Source organism: Procambarus clarkii, chromosome 50, assembly GCF_040958095.1.
Source record: "Procambarus clarkii isolate CNS0578487 chromosome 50, FALCON_Pclarkii_2.0, whole genome shotgun sequence".
Classification (NCBI taxonomy): domain Eukaryota; kingdom Metazoa; phylum Arthropoda; class Malacostraca; order Decapoda; family Cambaridae; genus Procambarus; species Procambarus clarkii.
The window spans coordinates 15,629,023-15,650,504 of NC_091199.1; the positions used below are offsets into that span (position 1 = coordinate 15,629,023).

The following is a 21,482-nucleotide window of genomic DNA, read 5'->3' on the forward strand; positions in this document are numbered from 1 at the left end:
AATTATTACTTACACATATTTCTACTTTGTTTAGCTTCCGGGGGATCAACAGCCCCGCGGTTGAAGCGTGTCAACCAGGCTGTTGGACGCGGCTGTTCGCAGCCTGACGTATGAATCACAGCCTGGTTGATTCTTTGGAGGTGTTTGTCGAGTTCTCTCTCTCTTGAACAGAGTGAGAGGTCGGCCAGTTATGCCACTTATGTGTAGCAGGAGAGTGTTGAAGTCTTGGGCCTCTAATGTTGATAGAGTTCTCTCTCAGCATACCTATTGCCCCTTTGCTTGTCAACGGGGCGCATTTTGCCATGCCTCCTGGTCTCATGTGATGTTATTTCTGTGTTGAAATTTGGAACCAATCACTCTAATATCTTCCACGTGTAGATTATTATGTATCTCTCGCCCTGCGCTCTAGAGAATACAGATTTAGAACTTTTAATGTCCCAAAAATTAAGGTGACTTATAAGAGTGGATTCTAGCAGTAAAGGATCTTTGCACGCTCTCCAGGTCAGCAATTTCTCTGGCTCTGAATGGGGCTGTTAGGAGTGCAACAATGTTCCACCCCAGAGAGCACTAGTGTGTTGAAAAGTATTATCATTGATATGGCATCCTTGTTTGGAAGGTCCTTGTTATCCAATCTGTCATTTTTCTTGCAGTCGTAACGGCTACTTTTTGGCGTTCTGTAAAGGTAAGGTCTTCTGACATGATTATTCCTAGATCCTTCACGTTGTTTTATCGTCCTATAGTGTGATTTAATTCTGTTTTATATATATGGTTTCCGTTTTTAAATATTATTTTTTTCCATAGCGCATGACTGGAACTTATTTTCATTAAACATCATATCAGTATCTGTGGTCCATTGAAAAACCCGATTTACATAGGATAGGAGGTTTGTCGCGTCCTCAATATTTTTTATCTGCCTTCTGAAGTTAGCCAGCTTCGAATATGCTGCCGATGATATTCTTTTGATGTGGGCTTCAGGAGACAGGATTAGCATGATATAAACTCCTATATCTTTCTCGGCTTGTTTTATGAAGGACTTCATCTCCCATTCGGTATCCCGTGTCTGGCCTCCTCTTCCCTCCACCTAGCTTCCTTACTTTACATGTACTTGAGTTGAACTCTAGTAACCATTTGCTATATAATATGGGAATTAGGGACACAGATCCTTCAGTTTGTCTAGGTCATCTTGTAGCCTCTTGCTATCTTGCTAGGTCTTAATCCTCATCATTTTCACGTCATCTGCAGACATTTAGACGACAGAGTCCTCTTAATGTCTAACGATCAATGTAAACGATCTCCCTCGGCGAGATCGTTTACATATATCAGAAACAGGATAAGTCAATGGACTGAACCGTGTGAGACTCCACTGGTGACGCCTCGCCCCTCACAGTGACTCGCTGTCTTCTTTTGATTAGGTACTCCCTCATCTACTGGAGTACCTTCCCTTTTATTTCCTGCCTGCATCTCTAGCCTAAGCACCAGTCTCTCATGGGGTACTGTGTCATAGGCTTTCTGGCAAGAAAGTCAACCCACAAGTCAAGTCTTACCTACAAGTCTTACCCACAAGTCAAGCCTGGCCTCGGGCTGGGCTTGGGGAGTAGAAGAACTCCCAGGACCCCATCAAGCAGACTTCAAGCAGAATCCAAAAATGTTCACTCTGCCCACCCTTGTCTTTTTTTTTTCTTTCTTTTTGCCTAATTTTTGTCGCCTGGTCATACAGTTTTTTAGAGCTGTGAGTCAAGATTTGCCATCCCTAGACCCATGCTGGTGATGTATTACTGTTGCTGTACTAAGTTGTTTCTTGCCAGATGTTTTACTAGTCTTTATCACAATCTTCCCCATCATCTTGCTATATAGTGTGGGAATTAGGGACACTGACTTGTAGTTTAATGCCTCCTGTGTCGCCCTTCTTGTATATTGGGAGTATATTAGCCGTCTTCCAAACTTGTGGCAGCTCTCCTGTAACCAATGACGTTATACACCATTGAGAGTAGTAGGCACAGTGCTTCTGCACCTTCTTTTAGAATCCATGGTGATATATTGTCTGGACCTATAGCCATATCCAATTCAAGCAAGTGCTTCATTACCTCTCCACTGGTAATTACAAACTCCTCTAGTGTTGCCTGGTTTTATATTCCCTCTCTTAATTTAAGAACTTTCTGCACTATTGTGAAGGTCTCCTGGAATCTCTTATCGAGTTCCTCACATACTTGCTTGTCATTTGTAGTGAACCTGTCTACCCCTATCCTCAGTTTCATTACCTGTTCTTTCATTGTTGCTTTCCTTCTGATATGGCTGTGCAGCAGTTTGGGTTGGGTCTTTGCCTTATTTGCTATGTCATTTTCATACAGTCTTTCTGCCTCTCTTCTCTCTCTGAGATACTTATTTCTGGCTCTTTGGTATCTTTCGCTACTCTCTAGTGTCCTGTTATCTCTGAAGTTTCTACACGCCATTGTACTTAGTTGCTTTGCCAGATTACATCCCTGATTAAATAATGGGTTTCTCATTTGCATTTCGTTTTTTCCTTTAAGACTGGAACAAACTTGTCAGCTGCCTCCTTATCTCCTGCGAGATGTATTTCATTATGTCTTGTGCAGCACCTCCTCTGAGCTCTGTTACCCATGGTTTATCTGTTAGGAATGTTGTTATCTCCTCATAGTTTCCCTATCAGTACGCCAGCCTGTTGTTTGCTGATGCCTTTCTTGAGCACATTAACCCTACTTCTCCCAGACACTCAAACATCAGTACACTGTGAGCATTCATTCCCACAGGGGCTTCAAAGTTGATTTCCCATATGTCTGAGTCGTTCAAAGTAAATGCCAGGTCAAGTTTAGCCTCATATTCTTGTGGGTCCCTTGACATGCGGGTTTAAAAAGTTTCTTGTTGCCACGTTCAATAGTTTAGCTTTTCATGTTTCTGTACCTCTATGTGGTTCTTTGGTCTCCCAGTCTATCTTTCCATGGTTGAAGTCTTCCGTGATAAGTACCTGGTTGATACCTGGTTGATGGGGTTCTGGGAGTTGTTCTACTCCCCAAGCCCGGCCCGAGGCCAGGCTTGACTTGTGAGAGTTTGGTCCACCAGGCTGTTGCTTGGAGCGGCCCGCAGGCCCACATACCCACCACAGCCCGGTTGGTCCGGCACTCCTTGGAGGAATAAATCTAGTTTCCCCTTGAAAATGTCCACGGTTGTTCCGGCAATATTTCTTATGCTTGCTGGGAGGACGTTGAACAACCGTGGACCTCTGATGTTTATACAGTGTTCTCTGATTGTGCCTATGGCACCTCTGCTCTTCACCAGTAGTTGGGGTTGATTTCTAAAGAAGGCAACGGCTGCTCTTTCAACTATAATAGTAATTGTCATGTTGTTCCTGTCATACTCTTGCCTTGGTCTTCTATCATTTAGTGAAGGGTTATATATCACTGCTAGTGCTACTTTGTATGGTCCTGCCATCATCATGGCGCCTCTTATGTAGTCTCACAGCCTGGATAACCATCTCCTTGAAACTCCAGTCCTTTCTTATCAGTTCTCCTCCTCCTCCCACTCCTTCCTTCCCACTCTCTCCTTATTACAGTACAGTCAAGGAGAAATACTGCGTTCGTTATCATACCTAACAATTTTGTTTCGTTGCTATTATATGCGGGTTGTCCTTTTGTGCATTTCCCCAAGTTCACTGGCTTTGCTTGTTATCCCATCTATGTTTGTGTACGTTACTTTAAATCTGACTTTCTTCTGTCCAGTCTCAGTAAACTATTACCTCTGGGTGTCAAGGTCGCTACTTAAGCCTTAACCTCACTTTTCCAGCTTTAAAGATTGGAAGAATTATAAACAATAAGTAGAGGTGCAGTTGCCCAAGCAGTTCCAGCACACAAGCGAACTCCGTCTCCAGTGTTTGTGAAGCACACAACACAGAGCGAAGCACAGCAATAAGAGAGGTTTCAGTGCCTCAAAGTGGGTGAGAATGACTTTATTAGAGAATGTTTGTGTTGGCGATGGGTGGAATATGATGGTGAGGTGGCGGCCAGTGTGGTGACACTACAGTGTGGATGTCTTTACAGGTGAGTGTGGGCAGCTTGATGATGCCGGGGTCCTTCCCTTGTCCCATCTGTCGGGTGAGTGCCCCCAGCAAGTATGCCCTCAGCGACCACGTCAGAGAACACACGGGGGGCTGGGCATTTGTCTGCACCCAGTGCCACTACAAGACCAATCGCAGTCACGACTTGAAGCGGCACCTGCAGAGCCGCCACCAGGGGGAGCTGCAGCGCCCCCACCGCTGCCCAGTCTGCCCGTATCGCACCACTTATGCCGTCCACCTGCAGACCCACCTGGCTGCCAAGCACCCTCACTATGTCCAGCAGTGACCTCACTGTACACCCGTCTGTACTGGCCAAGGGTAAAGTCCTCATCCTCACCTTCCTTCCTCACTCTTCTCTATTCACTTCTCTCAACCTGGTTTCTCTTGCCTGTCTCTTGAAACCTCTCTTGTTTCTGGTCTGACCTCACACTGCTTCTGCCTACTGCTGGCTGCCGCTGCCGCTGTTGCTGCTGCTGCTGCTGCTGCCGCTGCTGCTGCTGCCGCTGCTGCTGCTGCTGCTGCTGCTGCTGCTGCTGCCGCTGCTGCTGCTGCTGCTGCTGCTGCTGCTGCCGCTGCTGCTGCTGCCGCTGCTGCTGCTGCTGCTGCTGCTGCCGCTGCTGCTGCTGCCGCTGCCGCTGCCGCTGCTGCTGCTGCTGCTGCTGCCGCTGCCGCTGCTGCTGCTGCTGTTGCTGCTGCTGCTGCTGCTGCTGCTGCTGCTGCTGCTGCTGCTGCTTCACTGACAGCAGTGTTGTGCTCTCCCCCGAGACGGTTCACATGCAGTAGACTAATACAGTACACCACCGCTTGTGTCAGAGTGACAAACACCTGTGTATTTCATCTCATTAATGTCACCTTTGGTATTTGACCTTTTGGTTCGCTACTGTGCAGTATAGTGCTCATAAGTCTTGCTACTGTGCAGGGAGGGTTCACCTGGGGTACTGTGCAGTATAGTGCTCATAAGTCTTGCTATTGTGCAGGGAGGGTTCACCTGGGGTACTGTGCAGTATAGTGCTCATAAGTCTTGCTACTGTGCAGGGAGGGTTCACCTGGGGTACTGTGGGGTATAGTGCTCATAAGTCTTGCTACTGTGCAGGGAGGGTTCACCTGGGGTACTGTGCAATATAGTGCTCATAAGTCTTGCTATTGTGCAGCAGACTGTTACTGTTGTTGCTGTGATACATCAGCAGACTGTTACTGTTGCTATACATCAGCAGACTGTTGCTGTTGCTATACATCAGCAGACTGTTACTGTTGCTATACATCAGCAGACTGTTACTGTTGCTGTTCATCAGCAGACTGTTACTGTTGCTATACATCAGCAGACTGTTACTGTTGCTGCTGTGATCCACCAGCAGACTATTTCTGTTGCTGTTCATCAGCAGACTGTTATTGTTGCTGCTGTGATCCATCAGCAGACTGTTTCTGTTGCTGTTCATCAGCAGACTGTTATTGTTGGTAATACGTCAGCAGACTGTTATTGTTGGTAATACGTCAGCAGACTGTTACTGTTGCTATACATCAGCAGACTGTTACTGTTGTGATACATCAGCAGACTGTTCCTGTTGCTATACATCAGCAGACTGTTCCTGTTGCTATACATCAGCAGACTGTTACTGTTGCTATACATCAGCAGACTGTTACTGTTGCTATACATCAGCAGACTGTTACTGTTGTGATACATCAGCAGACTGTTCCTGTTGCTATACATCAGCAGACTGTTCCTGTTGCTATACATCAGCAGACTGTTCCTGTTGCTATACATCAGCAGACTGTTACTGTTGCTATACATCAGCAGACTGTTACTGTTGCTATACATCAGCAGACTGTTACTGTTGCTGCTGTGATCCACCAGCAGACTGTTACTGTTGCTGATCATCAGCAGACTGTTACTGTTGTTATACACCAGCAAAGTGTTACTGTTGCTGATCATCAGCAGACTGTTACTGTTGCTATACGTCAGCAGACTGTTACTGTTGCTGCTGTGATACTCTCCCCCCCCCCCCCTTGTGCAGCGGAGCTATATCTGCAGAGTTAAGTGCTGCTGGTATCTCCCCTGTACCCAGGCTCTTGCTCCATATTACACTGAGCGCTCGCACTACTGCTACTTTACATTTCTTTATGAATGTTGAATTCCATGAGTCAGGACCAGGAGCTGAGTGCATGAGCATGTTGTCAATTTCATTTTCAATGTCTTCCGAGTTTGTGTTAATAACAATTATCTGGATCTTGGATGTCATTCATAAAGAAGCTGTTTGGATCGTCAACTTTCATGTTTTTTATTGGTGTGCTAAACATAGCCTCATACTGGCTTCTTAGAATTTCACTAATTTCTTTTTTGACCTCTGTGTACGAACCTTCAGTTGTAATAAAAGTTTCAATACTAGCAGAAGTTTTTTATTTTGATTTTGCATATATGAAAAAATATTTTGGATTTGTATTTATCTGTTGTATAGCTCTCTGTACCAATTCCATTTCCTCAGACTCTTATGATCGCTTCAATGTCTGCTCTAGTTCTTCCATCTCCCTGTTTAGGTTTATTTTCCTTTCATTAGTCGTGTCTGCTCAAGCATTTCCGTGATTTTTTTCCTTCTCCTGTACAGTCGTCTGCGTTCTCTATCTAGAGTGGTCCTCTTTCTGCCCCTCCTCACAGGCACGTGCTTCAGGCAAACCTTGTAAGCTTCAGCTGTAAGTTGAGCTATTCCCTGTGTGGGAGTTTTGTCGCTTAAGACCGTGTCCTATTGAATGGTTGTAAGGTCTACATTTATTTTTTCCCAGTCTATCCTCTCATTGTTGAAATTGAATTGATTGAATGCCCCTCCTCTCTTGTTGATCGTCTTGGACTTAATAGAGATGTTAATGTTAATGTGAACTTCAAAGAGCTTGTGATCTGAGTATGTAGTATCTGAGATTGTAATATCTCTAATTAGTTCTTCATTGTTGGTGAAGATCAGGTCTAGTGTTTTTTTTCGTTACTAGTCGGTTCTGTAATCTGCTGATTGAGCGATAATTTTTCACAGAATCTCAGTAGGAGCCGGTCGGCCGAGCGGACAGCACGCGGGACTTGTGATCCTGTGGTCCTGGGTTCGATCCCAGGCGCCGGCGAGAAACAATGGGCAGAGTTTCTTTCACCCTATGCCCCTGTTACCTAGCAGTAAATTAGGTACCTGGGTGTTAGTCAGCTGTCACGGGCTGCTTCCTGGGGGTGGAGGCCTGGTCGAGGACCGGGCCGCGGGGACACTAAAGCCCCGAAATCATCTCAAGATAACCTCAAGATAGTTCTCTGACCAGTAGTTCTCTGGAGTCAGAGTCTGTCTCCTGTGGATTCCTTCCCATATTGGTCTCCGAATGCATGATAGAACTGATGAGTTGGCCAAGACTTTTGTTCGTAAAGAGGGAATTGATTATCAACTTGGACTGCCTTTGAGCAGCCTGAGGGCAATAATATTCCGGGATCATCAACTAAATTTCGGAGACTTGAGGCAAAGTGAAATTCCCACCAGCTACTCCATCTATCGTCATTCTATTATGCAGGCAGAACCGCACGTCTATGGATCATCCAATAAGGTTAGCAGACGTCTACATGTGACCAATGCTAGGCTTAGTCTCGGCTACAAGTACCTCTTGAGAATTTGTAACATCTGCTGATGTAGATCTGACTAAATGTAAACTCTGTCAGCAGAACTATTCGCATACTTTGCGTCATTATATAATGGAATGTGAAAAAATCGCGGAATTTAGAGATAACACCATCAATAATGTCCAAGAAATGTGTCAGTACTTCATTCATAATGATGTGCTGCCCGAAATCTTAGCGAAGTATCCAAAATTTGCTTATTGTAGATAATGCATGCACATGACTGTAAAGCTGCCGCCCAGTTGGGTGGGTGTGGAGCACATGACTGTAAAGCTGCCGCCCAGTTGGGTGGGTGTGGAGCACATGACTGTAAAGCTGCCGCCCAGTTGGGTGGGTGTGGAGCACATGACTGTAAAGCTGCCGCCCAGTTGGGTGGGTGTGGAGCACATGACTGTAAAGCTGCCGCCCAGTTGGGTGGGTGTGGAGCACATGACTGTAAAGCTGCCGCCCAGTTGGGTGGGTGTGGAGCACATGACTGTAAAGCTGCCGCCCAGTTGGGTGGGTGTGTGGAGCACATGACTGTAAAGCTGCCGCCCAGTTGGGTGGGTGTGGTGCACATGACTGTAAAGCTGCCGCCCAGTTGGGTGGGTGTGGAGCACATGACTGTAAAGCTGCCGCCCAGTTGGGTGGGTGTGGAGCACATGACTGTAAAGCTGCCGCCCAGTTGGGTGGGTGTGGAGCACATGACTGTAAAGCTGCCGCCCAGTTGGGTGGGTGTGGAGCACATAACTGTAAAGCTGCCGCCCAGTTGGGTGGGTGTGGAGCACATGACTGTAAAGCTGCCGCCCAGTTGGGTGGGTGTGGTGCACATGACTGTAAAGCTGCCGCCCAGTTGGGTGGGTGTGCAGCAAGACTAGTAACTGTGTGACTCACCATAGATGTAAAGTGCCTTGTATAGTGACTGTTGTGAGCCTCTTGTTGAATCACTTGTGACACAAAAGATTATTGATGTGTGTATTTGTGTGGGTGATTAAATATGTATGTGTATGTATATATGTATACGTATATATATATGTACATGTATGTATGAGCATGTGTACATGTATATATAACATACACAATTTTGTAATTAGCGTCAAAAAATTGTTATTTGCTTAGCTAAACGAACTAGATGGTTCAGTTCCTGAACCGATTATGTGCCTCTGTAATCCTTTACACGACCGCCCACGGGATGGGTATGGGGTGCATAATAAAGGAAGAAATTGAATTATTCTCTGACCTGTGGTGGGTTGTTTCCAGGTTGAGTTCCTGCTATACTGCTATTGTTTACTATTCTCCATTTTAAACCGGGTTGATTGAAGTCTCCAAGGAAGATAATATCTGGTTCTGGGTTTGCTAGGTTATCAATGATATTCTCTATTATGCATCTGCTCAGCGAATTCCTCAACTGTTGCATCTGGCGGTTTATATTGGCCGAGTTCAGAAGTTCTGTGCATGTAGGGCCTCGTAGCCTGGTGGATAGCGCGCAGGACTCGTAATTCTGTGGCGCGGGTTCGATTCCCGCACGAGGCAGAAACAAATGGGCAAAGTTTCTTTCACCCTGAATGCCCCTGTTACCTAGCAGTAAATAGGTACCTGGGAGTTAGTCAGCTGTCACGGGCTGCTTCCTGGGGGTGGAGGCCTGGTCGAGGACCGGACCGCGGGGACACTAAAGCCCCGAAATCATCTCAAGATAACCTAACCTCAAGATATGCCAGCTCCTCTTTAATATACAGACCTACTCCTCCACTTGACCCAATTACTCTGTTACATCTATATAGATTATAATTTGGCATCCAGATCTCATTATCTATGTGATGTTTCGTGTGGGTTTCTGTAAATGCACCAAATATTGAGTTCGATTGTATTAGGGAGCCATTTATGAAAACTTTATTTCTTGATTGCGACTTTAGGCCTCGTATGTTTACAAATATAAATGATTTCCAATATTTTATGTCACTTCTGATGGGCTTTGGTAGTTCTCCCCGCCCCCCTCATCCTTGGTCCAGGGGGTGTTGTTTTGGTAGTTCTCCCCCCCCCTCTCATCCTTGGTCCAGGGGGTGTTGTTTTGGTAGTTCTCCCCCCCCCCTCTCATCCTTGGTCCAGGGGGTGTTGTTTTGGTAGTTCTCCCCCCCCCCTCTCATCCTTGGTCCAGGGGGAGTTGTTTTGGTAGTTCTCCCCGCCCCCCCCCCCTCTCATCCTTGGTCCAGGGGGAGTTGTTTTGGTAGTTCTCCCCGCCCCCCCCCTCTCATCCTTGGTCCAGGGGGAGTTGTTTTGGTAGTGGTTCGTCCACTTTTGGTAGTAGTGCGGGTGTTATCTTGATCACTTTACACTGGCTCGAGTTAAACATTTGTTGGACCATTGCTTCAATCTGTGCAGGTCATCTTGTAGTCTCTTTCTCTCCTCCTCTGTCTTAATCCTTCTCATAATTTTTGCATCATCATCAAACATTGAGAGGAATAAGCCTATGCCCTCCGGTAGATACAGATATTGCGGGATACAATATAGATACAGGTATTGCCGGAACAACAGTGGATATCTTCAAGAGGAAACTAGATACTTTCCTCCAAGGAGTGCCAGACCAACCAGGCTGTGGTGGGTATGTGGGCCTGCGGGCTGCTCCAAGCAACAGTCTGGTGGGCCAAACTCTCACAAGTCAAGCCTGGCCTCGGGGCCGGGTTTGGGGAGTAGAAGAACTCCCAGAACCCCATCAACCAGGTATACGTGGGCCTGCGGGCCGCTCCAAGCAACAGCCTGGTAGACCAAACTCTCACAAGTCAAGCCTGGCCTCGGGCCGGGCTTGGGGAGTAGAAGAACTCCCAGAACCCCATCAACCAGGTATCAACCAGAACCCCATCAACCAGGTGTCAACCAGATCATTTACAGGCAACATCCTCGTTAGAAGGACTTTATCAAAAGCCTTCTGACATTCTAAGAAAATGCAGTCTGCCCATCTTTCTATTTCTTGTTTAATGCTTGTTGCCTGGCCATAGAATTCTATTAAACCAGTGAAGCACGATTTGCCATCCCTGAACCCATGCTGGTGGTGTTACAACGTAACTTCACTCCAAATGTGCTACAAGCCTTTTTCTCACAATCTTCTCAATCCCTTTGCATGGTATACATACCTGGAAAAGATTCTGCAAGTTCTTCTACTCCGACTTGTGATAACTTGATCCAACAGGCTGTTGCTTGGAGCGGCCCTCAGGCCTACATATCCAGTACAGCCTGGTTGGTCCGGCACTTCTTGCAAGAACTTATCTAAGAGCTACTCTAATACATCCACATTTGTTCCAGCAATATTTTTAATGCCTGCTGGGAGGGTGTTGAACAGCTGTGGACCTCTGATGTTCAGACAGTGTTCTCTGATTGTGCCTATGGCACCTCTACTCTTCACTGTTCTATTCTGCATTTCCTTCCGTATCTTTTGTTCCAGTATGCTGTTATTCTACTGTGCAAATTTGACTTCCCTTATGTCTGACTGGTTCAGTAAAGGGTGACTACCAACGTTGACTACCAGACCAAGTCTCGCTGGTTCATCATTCCCTCTCATGTTTGTGGACCCCTTGACATGTTGACATAGAAAGTTTTTTTTTGTCTCCTCGTCTAATAGTTTAGCTCTCCGTGTTTCTGTCCCTCCGTGTGGTTCTCTATTTTCCCCAGTCTATCTTTCCTTGGTTGAAATCCCCCATCATTAGCAGTATAGATTTCTTCCTGCAGGCAATATAAGCTTCTCTCTCTATTAAAGAAACACCAAATTCTATTGGGCCAAGTCTTAAAATATTTAATATACCACTTTTTTTTTTGTTTTTGCAAATGAAAGTTAAAAATATAAATAGTATAAGTTTCTTGGGTGAACAGAATTTGAAATTAATAAATTTGTATGTCAGTTCCTGTAGTTCCTGCTATTTTGATGTTGATGTCAGTTCCTGGAGTGTGGATAGTGATGTCAGTTCCTGGAGTGTGGATAGTGATGCCAGTTCCTGGAGTATGGATAATGATGTCAGTTTTGTAGGATTCACGAAAACCAAAATATGTGTCTCTGCATCTGCTCTACCTCCCCCCCCCCACTTTTCCACCGCGTCCCCTCCCCCCCCCTCCCCCAGGACCGTCTTTCCCTACTCCCCCCCCCTCTACCTGCGTCCCCAAGGCGTCCTCCCTGCCCCCCTATGTGTCCCCCCTGCTCCTCCCCTGTCACCCCTTCCCCCTCCATCCCCCCTGCGTCCACCTCAACCCCCCCCCCATAATACGAACCAGTCTCCGTCAATCCCACACAGAGTGTCCCTGCACACTTGAGAGAGACTAGCGCCGGGCGTCGGGCCTCTATATTTGGACAGAAACACATTCATACAAACACTTTCTCTTATAGGTAAAAAAGACGGGCCGGTGGAGTAGACTGGCAGGTGGAGTAGACTGGCAGGTGGAGTAGACTGGCAGGTGGAGTAGACTGGCAGGTGGAGTAGACTGGCAGGTGGAGTAGACTGGCAGGTGGAGTAGACTGGCAGGTGGAGTAGACTGACAGGTGGAGTAGACTGGCAGGTGGAGTAGACTGGCAGGTGGAGTAGACTGGCAGGTGGAGTAGACTGGCAGGTGGAGTAGACTGACAGGTGGAGTAGACTGGCAGGTGGAGTAGACTGGCAGGTGGAGTAGACTGACAGGTGGAGTAGACTGGCAGGTGGAGTAGACTGGCAGGTGGAGTAGACTGGCAGGTGGAGTAGACTGGCAGGTGGAGTAGACTGGCAAGTGGAGTACAGGAACAGGTGATAAAGAAGGCAGGTGGAGTAGACTGGCAGGTGGAGTAGACTGGCAGGTGTAGTACAGGAACAGGTGATAAAGAAGGCAGGTGGAGTAGACTGGCAGGTGGAGTAGACTGGCAGGTGTAGTACAGGAACAGGTGATAAAGAAGGCAGGTGTGTACTGGCACTGGTCCCGAGTAACAGTAGCGTGTCTTTGCAGGTGTGTGAAGGCGGGTCGGTGCGGGGTGTAGTAGCCGGCGGGTGTGTGCCAGGCGCGGCCTCCGCCCCAGCGTGCGGCGCCCACCCCTGCCCCTTGTGTAGGTTCACTACCACCTGCCCGCTCCTCCTGGCTCAACACATCCGCAGACACAATGATAACTGGCCCTTCGTGTGCTCTCACTGTGACTACCGCACCCACCGCAGTCACGACCTGAAGAAGCACCTCAGGACTCACACCGGAGAGAAGCCCTACCACTGTGCCCTCTGCCCCTACCAGACCAGCGACCCCAGTAACCTCAGTGCTCACTTTAAGAACAGACACTCAGCTCCCAGAGTGGAAGACCACATGAAGCTCTAGTTATCTCAGCTCTCAGAGTGGAAGATCACATGAAGCTCTAGTTATCTCAGCTCCCAGAGTGGAAGATCACATGAAGCTCTAGTTATCTCAGCTCCCAGAGTGGAAGACCACATGAAGCTCTAGTTATCTCAGCTCTCAGAGTGGAAGATCACATGAAGCTCTAGTTATCTCATCTCTCAGAGTGGAAGATAACGTGAAGCTCTAGTTATCTCAGCTCTCAGATTGGAAGATCACATGAAGCTCTAGTTATCTCAGCTCTCAGATTGGAAGATCACATGGAGATCTAGTTATCTCAACTCACAGAGTAGAAGACCAGATGAAGCTCTAGTTATCTCACCTCTCTGAGTAGAAGACCACATGAAGCTCTAGTTATCTTAGCTCTCGGAGTAGAAGATCACATGAAGCTCTAGTTATCTAAGCTCCCAGAGTGAAAGATAACGTGAAGCTCTAGTTATCTCAGCTCTCAGATTGGAAGATCACATGAAGCTCTAGTTATCTCAGCTCCCAGAGTGGAAGATCACATGAAGCTCTAGTTATCTCAGCTCCCAGAGTGGAAGATCACATGAAGCTCTAGGTATCTCAGCTCCCAGAGTGGAAGATCACATGAAGCTCTAGTTATCTCAGCTCCCAGAGTGGAAGATCACATGAAGCTCTAGTTATCTTAGCTCCCAGAGTGGAAGATCACATGAAGCTCTAGTTATCTCAGCTCCCAGAGTAGAAGACCACATGAAGCTCTAGTTATCTCAGCTATCAGAGTGGAAGATCACATGAAGCTCTAGTTATCTCAGCTCCCAGAGTGGAAGATCACATGAAGCTCTAGTTATCTCAGCTCCCAGAGTGGAAGATCACATGAAGCTCTAGTTATCTCAGCTCCCAGAGTGGAAGATCACATGAAGCTCTAGTTATCTCAGCTCCCAGAGTAGAAGATCACATGAAGCTCTAGTTATCTCAGCTCCCAGAGTGGAAGATCACATGAAGCTCTAGTTATCTCAGCTTCCAGAGTGGAAGATAACATGAATCTCTAGTTATCTCAGCTTCCAGATTGGAAGATCACATGAAGCTCTAGTTATCTCAGATCTCAGAGTGGAAGATAACATGAAGCTGTAGTTATCTCAGCTCCCAGAGTGAAAGATAAGGTGAATCTCTAGTTATCTCAGCTCCCAGAGTAGAAGATCACATGAAGCTCTAGTTATCTCAGCTCTCAGAGAAGATCACATGAAGCTCTAGTTAGCTCAGCTCTCAGAGTAGATCACATGAAGCTCTAGTTATCTCAGCTCTCAGAGTACAAGATCACATGTAGCTCTAGTTATCTCATCTCTTAAGAGTAGACCACAGGAAGCTCTAGTTATCTCAGCTCTCAGAGTGGAAGATCACATGAAGCTCTAGTTATCTCAGCTTCCAGAGTGGAAGATAACATGAATCTCTAGTTATCTCAGCTTCCAGAGTGGAAGATAACATGAATCTCTAGTTATCTCAGCTTCCAGATTGGAAGATCACATGAAGCTCTAGTTATCTCAGATCTCAGAGTGGAAGATAACATGAAGCTGTAGTTATCTCAGCTCCCAGAGTGAAAGATAAGGTGAATCTCTAGTTATCTCAGCTCCCAGAGTAGAAGATCACATGAAGCTCTAGTTATCTCAGCTCTCAGAGAAGATCACATGAAGCTCTAGTTAGCTCAGCTCTCAGAGTAGATCACATGAAGCTCTAGTTATCTCAGCTCTCAGAGTACAAGATCACATGTAGCTCTAGTTATCTCATCTCTTAAGAGTAGACCACAGGAAGCTCTAGTTATCTCAGCTCTCAGAGTGGAAGATCACATGAAGCTCTAGTTATCTCAGCTTCCAGAGTGGAAGATAACATGAATCTCTAGTTATCTCAGCTTCCAGATTGGAAGATCACATGAAGCTCTAGTTATCTTAGATCTCAGAGTGGAAGATAACATGAAGCTCTAGTTATCTCAGCTCCCAGAGTGAAAGATAACGTGAATCTCTAGTTATCTCAGCTCCCAGAGTAGAATATCACATGAAGCTCTAGTTATCTCAGCTCTCAGAGTAGAAGACCACATGAAGCTCTAGTTATCTCAGCTCTCAGAGTCGAAGACCACATGAAACTCTAGTTATCTCAGCTCTCAGAGTACAAGATCACATGAAGCTCTAGTTATCTCACCTCTCTGAGTAGAAGACCACATGAAGCTCTAGTTATCTCATCTCTCAGAGTAGATCACATGAAGCTCTAGTTAGCTCAGCTCTCAGAGTAGATCACATGAAGCTCTAGTTATCTCAGCTCTCAGAGTACAAGATCACATGAAGCTCTAGTTATCTCAGCTCTCAGAGTACAAGATCACATGAAGCTCTAGTTATCTCATCTCTTAAGAGTAGACCACAGGAAGCTCTAGTTATCTCAGCTCTCAGAGTAGATCACATGAAGCTCTAGTTATCTCAGCTCTCAGAGTACAAGAACACATAAAGCTCTAGTTATCTCACCTCTCAGAGTGGAAGATCACATGAAGCTCTAGTTATCTCAGCTCTCAGAGTGGAAGATCACATGAAGCTCTAGTTATCTCAACTCTCAGAGTACAAGATCACATAAAGCTCTAGTTATCTCAGCTCTCAGATTGGAAGATCACATGAAGCTCTAGTTATCTCAGCTCCCAGAGTGGAAGATCACATGAAGCTCTAGTTATCTCAGCTCCCAGAGTGGAAGATAACATGAAGCTCTATGTTATCTCAGCTCTCAGACTGGAATATAACATGAAGCTCTATGTTATCTCAGTTCTCAGACTGGAATATAACATGAAGCTCTATGTTATCTCAGTTCTCAGAGTGGAAGATAACATGAAGCTCTATGTTATCTCAGCTCTCAGAGTGGAAGATCACATGAAGCTCTAGTTATCTCAGCTCCCAGAGTGGAAGATAACATGAAGCTATATGTTATCTCAGCTCTCAGAGTGGAATATAACATGAAGCTCTATGTTATCTCAGCTCTCAGAGTGGAATATAACATGAAGCTCTATGTTATCTCAGCTCTCAGAGTGGAAGATCACATGAAGCTCTATGTTATCTCAGCTCCCTCTCACCTAACTACTGTGGTCTAGAGCCTGGCCCAGCCAGCAGGTGTTAACACTGGTGGTCAGTGCCAGCAGGTGTTAACACTGGGAGACAGTGCCAGCAGGTGTTAACACTGGGAGACAGTGTCAGCAGGTGTTAACACTGGGAGACAGTGCCAGCAGGTGTTAACACTCGGGACAGTGCCAGCAGGTGTTAACACTGGGAGACAGTGCCAGCAGGTGTTAACACTGGGAGACAGTGTCAGCAGGTGTTAACACTGGGAGACAGTGCCAGCAGGTGTTAACACTCGGGGACAGTGCCAGCAGGTGTTAACACTCGGGGACAGTGCCAGCAGGTGTTAACACTGGGAGACAGTGCCAGCAGGTGTTAACACTCGGGGACAGTGCCAGCAGGTGTTAACACTCGGGGACAGTGCCAGCAGGTGTTAACACTCGGGGACAGTGCCAGCAGGTGTTAACACTGGAGGACAGTGCCAGCAGGTGTTAACACTGGGAGACAGTGCCAGCAGGTGTTAACACTGCGAGACAGTGCCAGCAGGTGTTAACACTGGGAGACAGTGCCAGCAGGTGTTAACACTCTGAGACAGTGCCAGCAGGTGTTAACACTGGTGGACAGTGCCAGCAGGTGTTAACACTGGTGGGCAGTGCCAGCAGGTGTTAACACTGGGAGACAGTGCCAGCAGGTGTTAACACTGGGAGACAGTGCCAGCAGGTGTTAACACTGGGAGACAGTGCCAGCAGGTGTTAACACTCGGGGACAGTGCCAGCAGGTGTTAACACTGGGAGACAGTGCCAGCAGGTGTTAACACTGGGAGACAGTGCCAGCAGGTGTTAACACTGGGAGACAGTGCCAGCAGGTGTTAACACTGGGAGACAGTGCCAGCAGGTGTTAACACTGGGAGACAGTGCCAGCAGGTGTTAACACTCTGAGACAGTGCCAGCAGGTGTTAACACTCTGAGACAGTGCCAGCAGGTGTTAACACTCTGAGACAGTGCCAGCAGGTGTTAACACTGGGAGACAGTGCCAGCAGGTGTTAACACTGGGAGACAGTGCCAGCAGGTGTTAACACTCTGAGACAGTCCAGCAGGTGTTAACACTCTGAGACAGTGCCAGCAGGTGTTAACACTGGGAGACAGTGCCAGCAGGTGTTAACACTGGGAGACAGTGCCAGCAGGTGTTAACACTCTGAGACAGTGCCAGCAGGTGTTAACACTGGTGGACAGTGCCAGCAGGTGTTATATGACAGGTGTTAGCACAGCTTCAGCAACTCAGTAACACCTGCCGGCTCTACAACATTGTGCCGTAGTTACTAATGCTTATTATTGGTATTACAAAAGTATAGTTATTAAAGTTAATATCATTGCAACAGTGTAGTTAGTAATGTGTGTTGACAGTGAAAATTAATAAAATCCTAATATTAATTTAGTTTTTTTTTACATTTGTTAATAAGCATATTGATTAATTTATAACAGGGCAGTGAGCAGTTACTCACACTAGCAACAACAGAGGCAGTGTGAGGTGTTACACACACTAGCAACAACAGAGGCAGTGTGATGTGTTACTCACACTAGTAACAACAGAGGCAGTGTGAGGTGTTACTCACACTAGTAACAACAGAGGCAGTGTGATGTGTTACTCACACTAGTAACAACAGAGGCAGTGTGATGTGTTACTCACACTAGTAACAACAGAGGCAGTGTGAGGTGTTATACACACTAGCAACAACAGAGGCAGTGTGATGTGTTACTCACACTAGCAACAACAGAGGCAGTGTGAGGTGTTATTCACACTAGCAACAACAGAGGCAGTGTGAGGTGTTACTCACACTTGTAACAACAGAGGCAGTGTGAGGTGTTACTCACACTAGCAACAACAGAGGCAGTGTGAGGTGTTACTCACACTAGCAACAACAGAGGCAGTGTGAGGTGTTACTCACACTAGTAACAACAGAGGCAGTGTGAGGTGTTGCTCACACTAGCAACAACAGAGGCAGTGTGAGGTGTTACTCACACTAGTAACAACAGAGGCAGTGTGAGGTGTTACTCACACTAGTAACAACAGAGGCAGTGTGAGGTGTTACTCACACTAGCAACAACAGAGGCAGTGTGAGGTGTTACTCACACTAGTAACAACAGAGGCAGTGTGAGGTGTTACTCACACTAGCAACAACAGAGGCAGTGTGAGGTGTTACTCACACTAGTAACAACAGAGGCAGTGTGAGGTGTTACTCACACTAGTAACAACAGAGGCAGTGTGATGTGTTACTCACACTAGCAACAACAGAGGCAGTGTGAGGTGTTACTCACACTAGCAACAACAGAGGCAGTGTGATGTGTTACTCACACTAGCAACAACAGAGGCAGTGTGAGGTGTTACTCACACTAGCAACAATAGAGGCAGTGTGAGGTGTTACTCACACTAGCAACAATAGAGGCAGTGTGAGGTGTTACACACAGTAGCAACAATAGAGGCAGTGTGAGGTGTTACACACACTAGCAACAATAGAGGCAGTGTGAGGTGTTACTCACACTAGCAACAATAGAGGCAGTGTGATGTGTTACACACACTAGCAACAACAGAGGCAGTGTGAGGTGTTACTCACACTAGCAACAATAGAGGCAGTGTGAGGTGTTACTCACACTAGCAACAATAGAGGCAGTGTGAGGTGTTACACACACTAGCAACAATAGAGGCAGTGTGAGGTGTTACTCACACTAGCAACAACAGAGGCAGTGTGAGGTGTTACTCACACTAGCAACAATAGAGGCAGTGTGAGGTGTTACTCACACTAGCAACAATAGAGGCAGTGTGAGGTGTTACACACACTAGCAACAACAGAGGCAGTGTGAGGTGTTACTCACACTAGCAACAATAGAGGCAGTGTGAGGTGTTACACACACTAGCAACAACAGAGGCAGTGTGAGGTGTTACTCACACTAGCAACAATAGAGGCAGTGTGAGGTGTTACTCACACTAGCAACAATAGAGGCAGTGTGAGGTGTTACACACACTAGCAACAACAGAGGCAGTGTGAGGTGTTACTCACACTAGCAACAATAGAGGCAGTGTGAGGTGTTACTCACACTAGCAACAATAGAGGCAGTGTGAGGTGTTACTCACACTAGCAACAATAGAGGCAGTGTGAGGTGTTACTCACACTAGCAACAATAGAAGCAGTGTGAGGTGTTACTCACACTAGCAACAATAGAAGCAGTGTGAGGTGTTACTCACACTAGCAACAATAGAGGCAGTGCAGCAACAATATACGGTATACATAAAAGATTATAATATATACATGTAATATTGTAAACAGTAAAATTCATGAAATCAAGAAGTGATCCATACAGTGAAGCACAAATACAATACATCAGACAATGTAGGTGTGTCGCGAGTGTTTGGATCTATTTTAAAGACGTAACATTTAAGACGTAAAGACGTAATATTAATTTAGTTTTTTTTTACATTTGTTAATAAGCATATTGATTAATTTATAACAGGGCAGTGAGCAGTTACTCACACTAGCAACAACAGAGGCAGTGTGAGGTGTTACACACACTAGTAACAACAGAGGCAGTATGAGGTGTTACTCACACTAGTAACAACAGAGGCAGTGTGATGTGTTACTCACACTAGCAGGGCTGTGGTGGGTATGTGGGCCTGCGGGCCGCTCCAAGCAACAGCCTGGTGGACCAAACTCTCACAAGTCGAGCCTGGCCTCGGGCCGGGCTTGGGGAGTAGAAGAACTCCCAGAACCCCATCAACCATGTATCAACCAGGTACTGTAGGCGTCAAGTGTTGCATCTGTGACATAAGATTTCACCTGAGCTGCGCAGAATTATCTCGAGCATGCACAGTCAAAGAACTTACTGGGTTAGCGAAGATGACAGGTTAATGTGGGAAAACCTAACCAAACTGATTAAAAACATTCCCGAGTCACAGAGATTATCATTCACAGAAAAGCTACCAGTGATATATGCGGACTGGGAGAAGAAAACACTGGATAACGACCAAAGGTCAGGAACAGGTAGTTTAGAGAACCGCAGCAGTAGTGTGGAGGAAGAGGGTATTGTGGTACAGAATAACAGCAATATTACAGAGCCAGGTAATATAAACAGTGAGAGCAACAGTGAGACAGAGTGCATAAATGAAGGAATTGAGACGAAAGACGGAGATGGCTCCAATAAAGAGGTAGACATGACAGACACAGGTATAAATACCATGAAAAAAAGTAAAAACTGGAAATATTTGTAAATTCCTCGCACAAGGAATATGCAAATATGAGAAATTAGGAGCAAAATGCACTTTTCTGCATCCTCGAAAATGCAGGAACATGGCGAGGGGTACATGACGTTTTGGAGCAGGGTGTAGATACTTCCACCCTAAATTATGTATATTTTCAATCAGGGACAAAAAATGTTACAATCTTCAGTGTCCAGTATTCCATGTGAGAGGTACACAGCGTTATAGACGGGAAGATCAGTATGACACTACTGGATTTTTTTTTAGGGGAAGGCAGAAACAGAGTAGAACATGTAAGAGAGAGGAACAGTCAGATAGAACCACTGCAGGATTACAGAGGGGAAGGGAGATATCCACAAGACTGGAATACAAATTATCAACAAGCACACAGGTACTAAACCACACAACACCCGCACTACTGCTACCAACACTGGACGAACCACTACCAAAGCAACACACCCTGGACCAGGGTGGAGAGGGGGGGGGGTAGAACTACCAAAGCAACACACCCTGGACCAGGGTGGAGAGGGGGGGGGGTAGAACTACCAAAGCCTATCAGAAGTGACACGCAATGTGGGAAATCTTTCATATTTGCAAACGTACAAGGCCTGAAGTTAAAATCAAGAAATAAAGTTAAGTTCATAAATTGTCTCCTAATAGAATCAAACTCAATATTTGTGCATTTATAGAAACCCACAAAAAAGACCACATGGATTGTGAAATCTGGATCCCAGATTATAACCTATATAGATGTGACAGAGTAATTAGGTCAAGTGGAGGAGTAGGTCTGTATATTATAGAGGAGCTGGCATGCACAGAGCTCCTGAACTCGTCCAATGAGGTGGTAGAGGTACTTGGAATGAAGGTAGAAAATATAAATCTAATTATTATTTTAATATACAAACCGCCAGATGCAACAGTTGAGGAATTCACTGAGCAGATGCACAAAATAGAGAATATCCTTGATAACCTAGCAAACCCAGTACCAGATATTATCTTCCTTGGAGACTTCAATCTACCCAGTTTAAAATGGAGAATAGTAAACAATAACATTATAACAGGAAATCAACCTGGAAATAACTAACCACAGGTCAGAGAACTACTGAGATTCTGTGACAAATTCTCGCTCAGTCAGCAGATTACAGAACCAACTAGGAACGAAACCACGCTGGACCTGATA

At 46.1% G+C, this 21,482-nt stretch overlaps 1 protein-coding gene across 3 annotated transcripts in view; it reads left to right on the forward strand.

Moving 5' to 3' along the window:
- The window catches only part of LOC123772612 (protein bric-a-brac 2), a 309,393-nt gene that overhangs the window by 258,655 nt on the left and 29,256 nt on the right, over positions 1-21,482 (forward strand). Inside the window, exon 5 of one of the 3 annotated variants that reach the window (XM_045765844.2) lies at positions 12,639-17,484. The exons of 1 other annotated variant lie outside the window; for it this stretch is intronic. In XM_045765844.2, the coding sequence (XP_045621800.1) occupies positions 12,639-12,995 (357 nt within the window). In that variant the 3' untranslated portion in view covers positions 12,996-17,484. Of the gene's footprint in view, positions 1-4,052; positions 4,386-12,638; positions 17,485-21,482 lie in introns of those variants that run through there. One more of the 3 variants, XM_045765848.2, reaches the window with a different exon arrangement.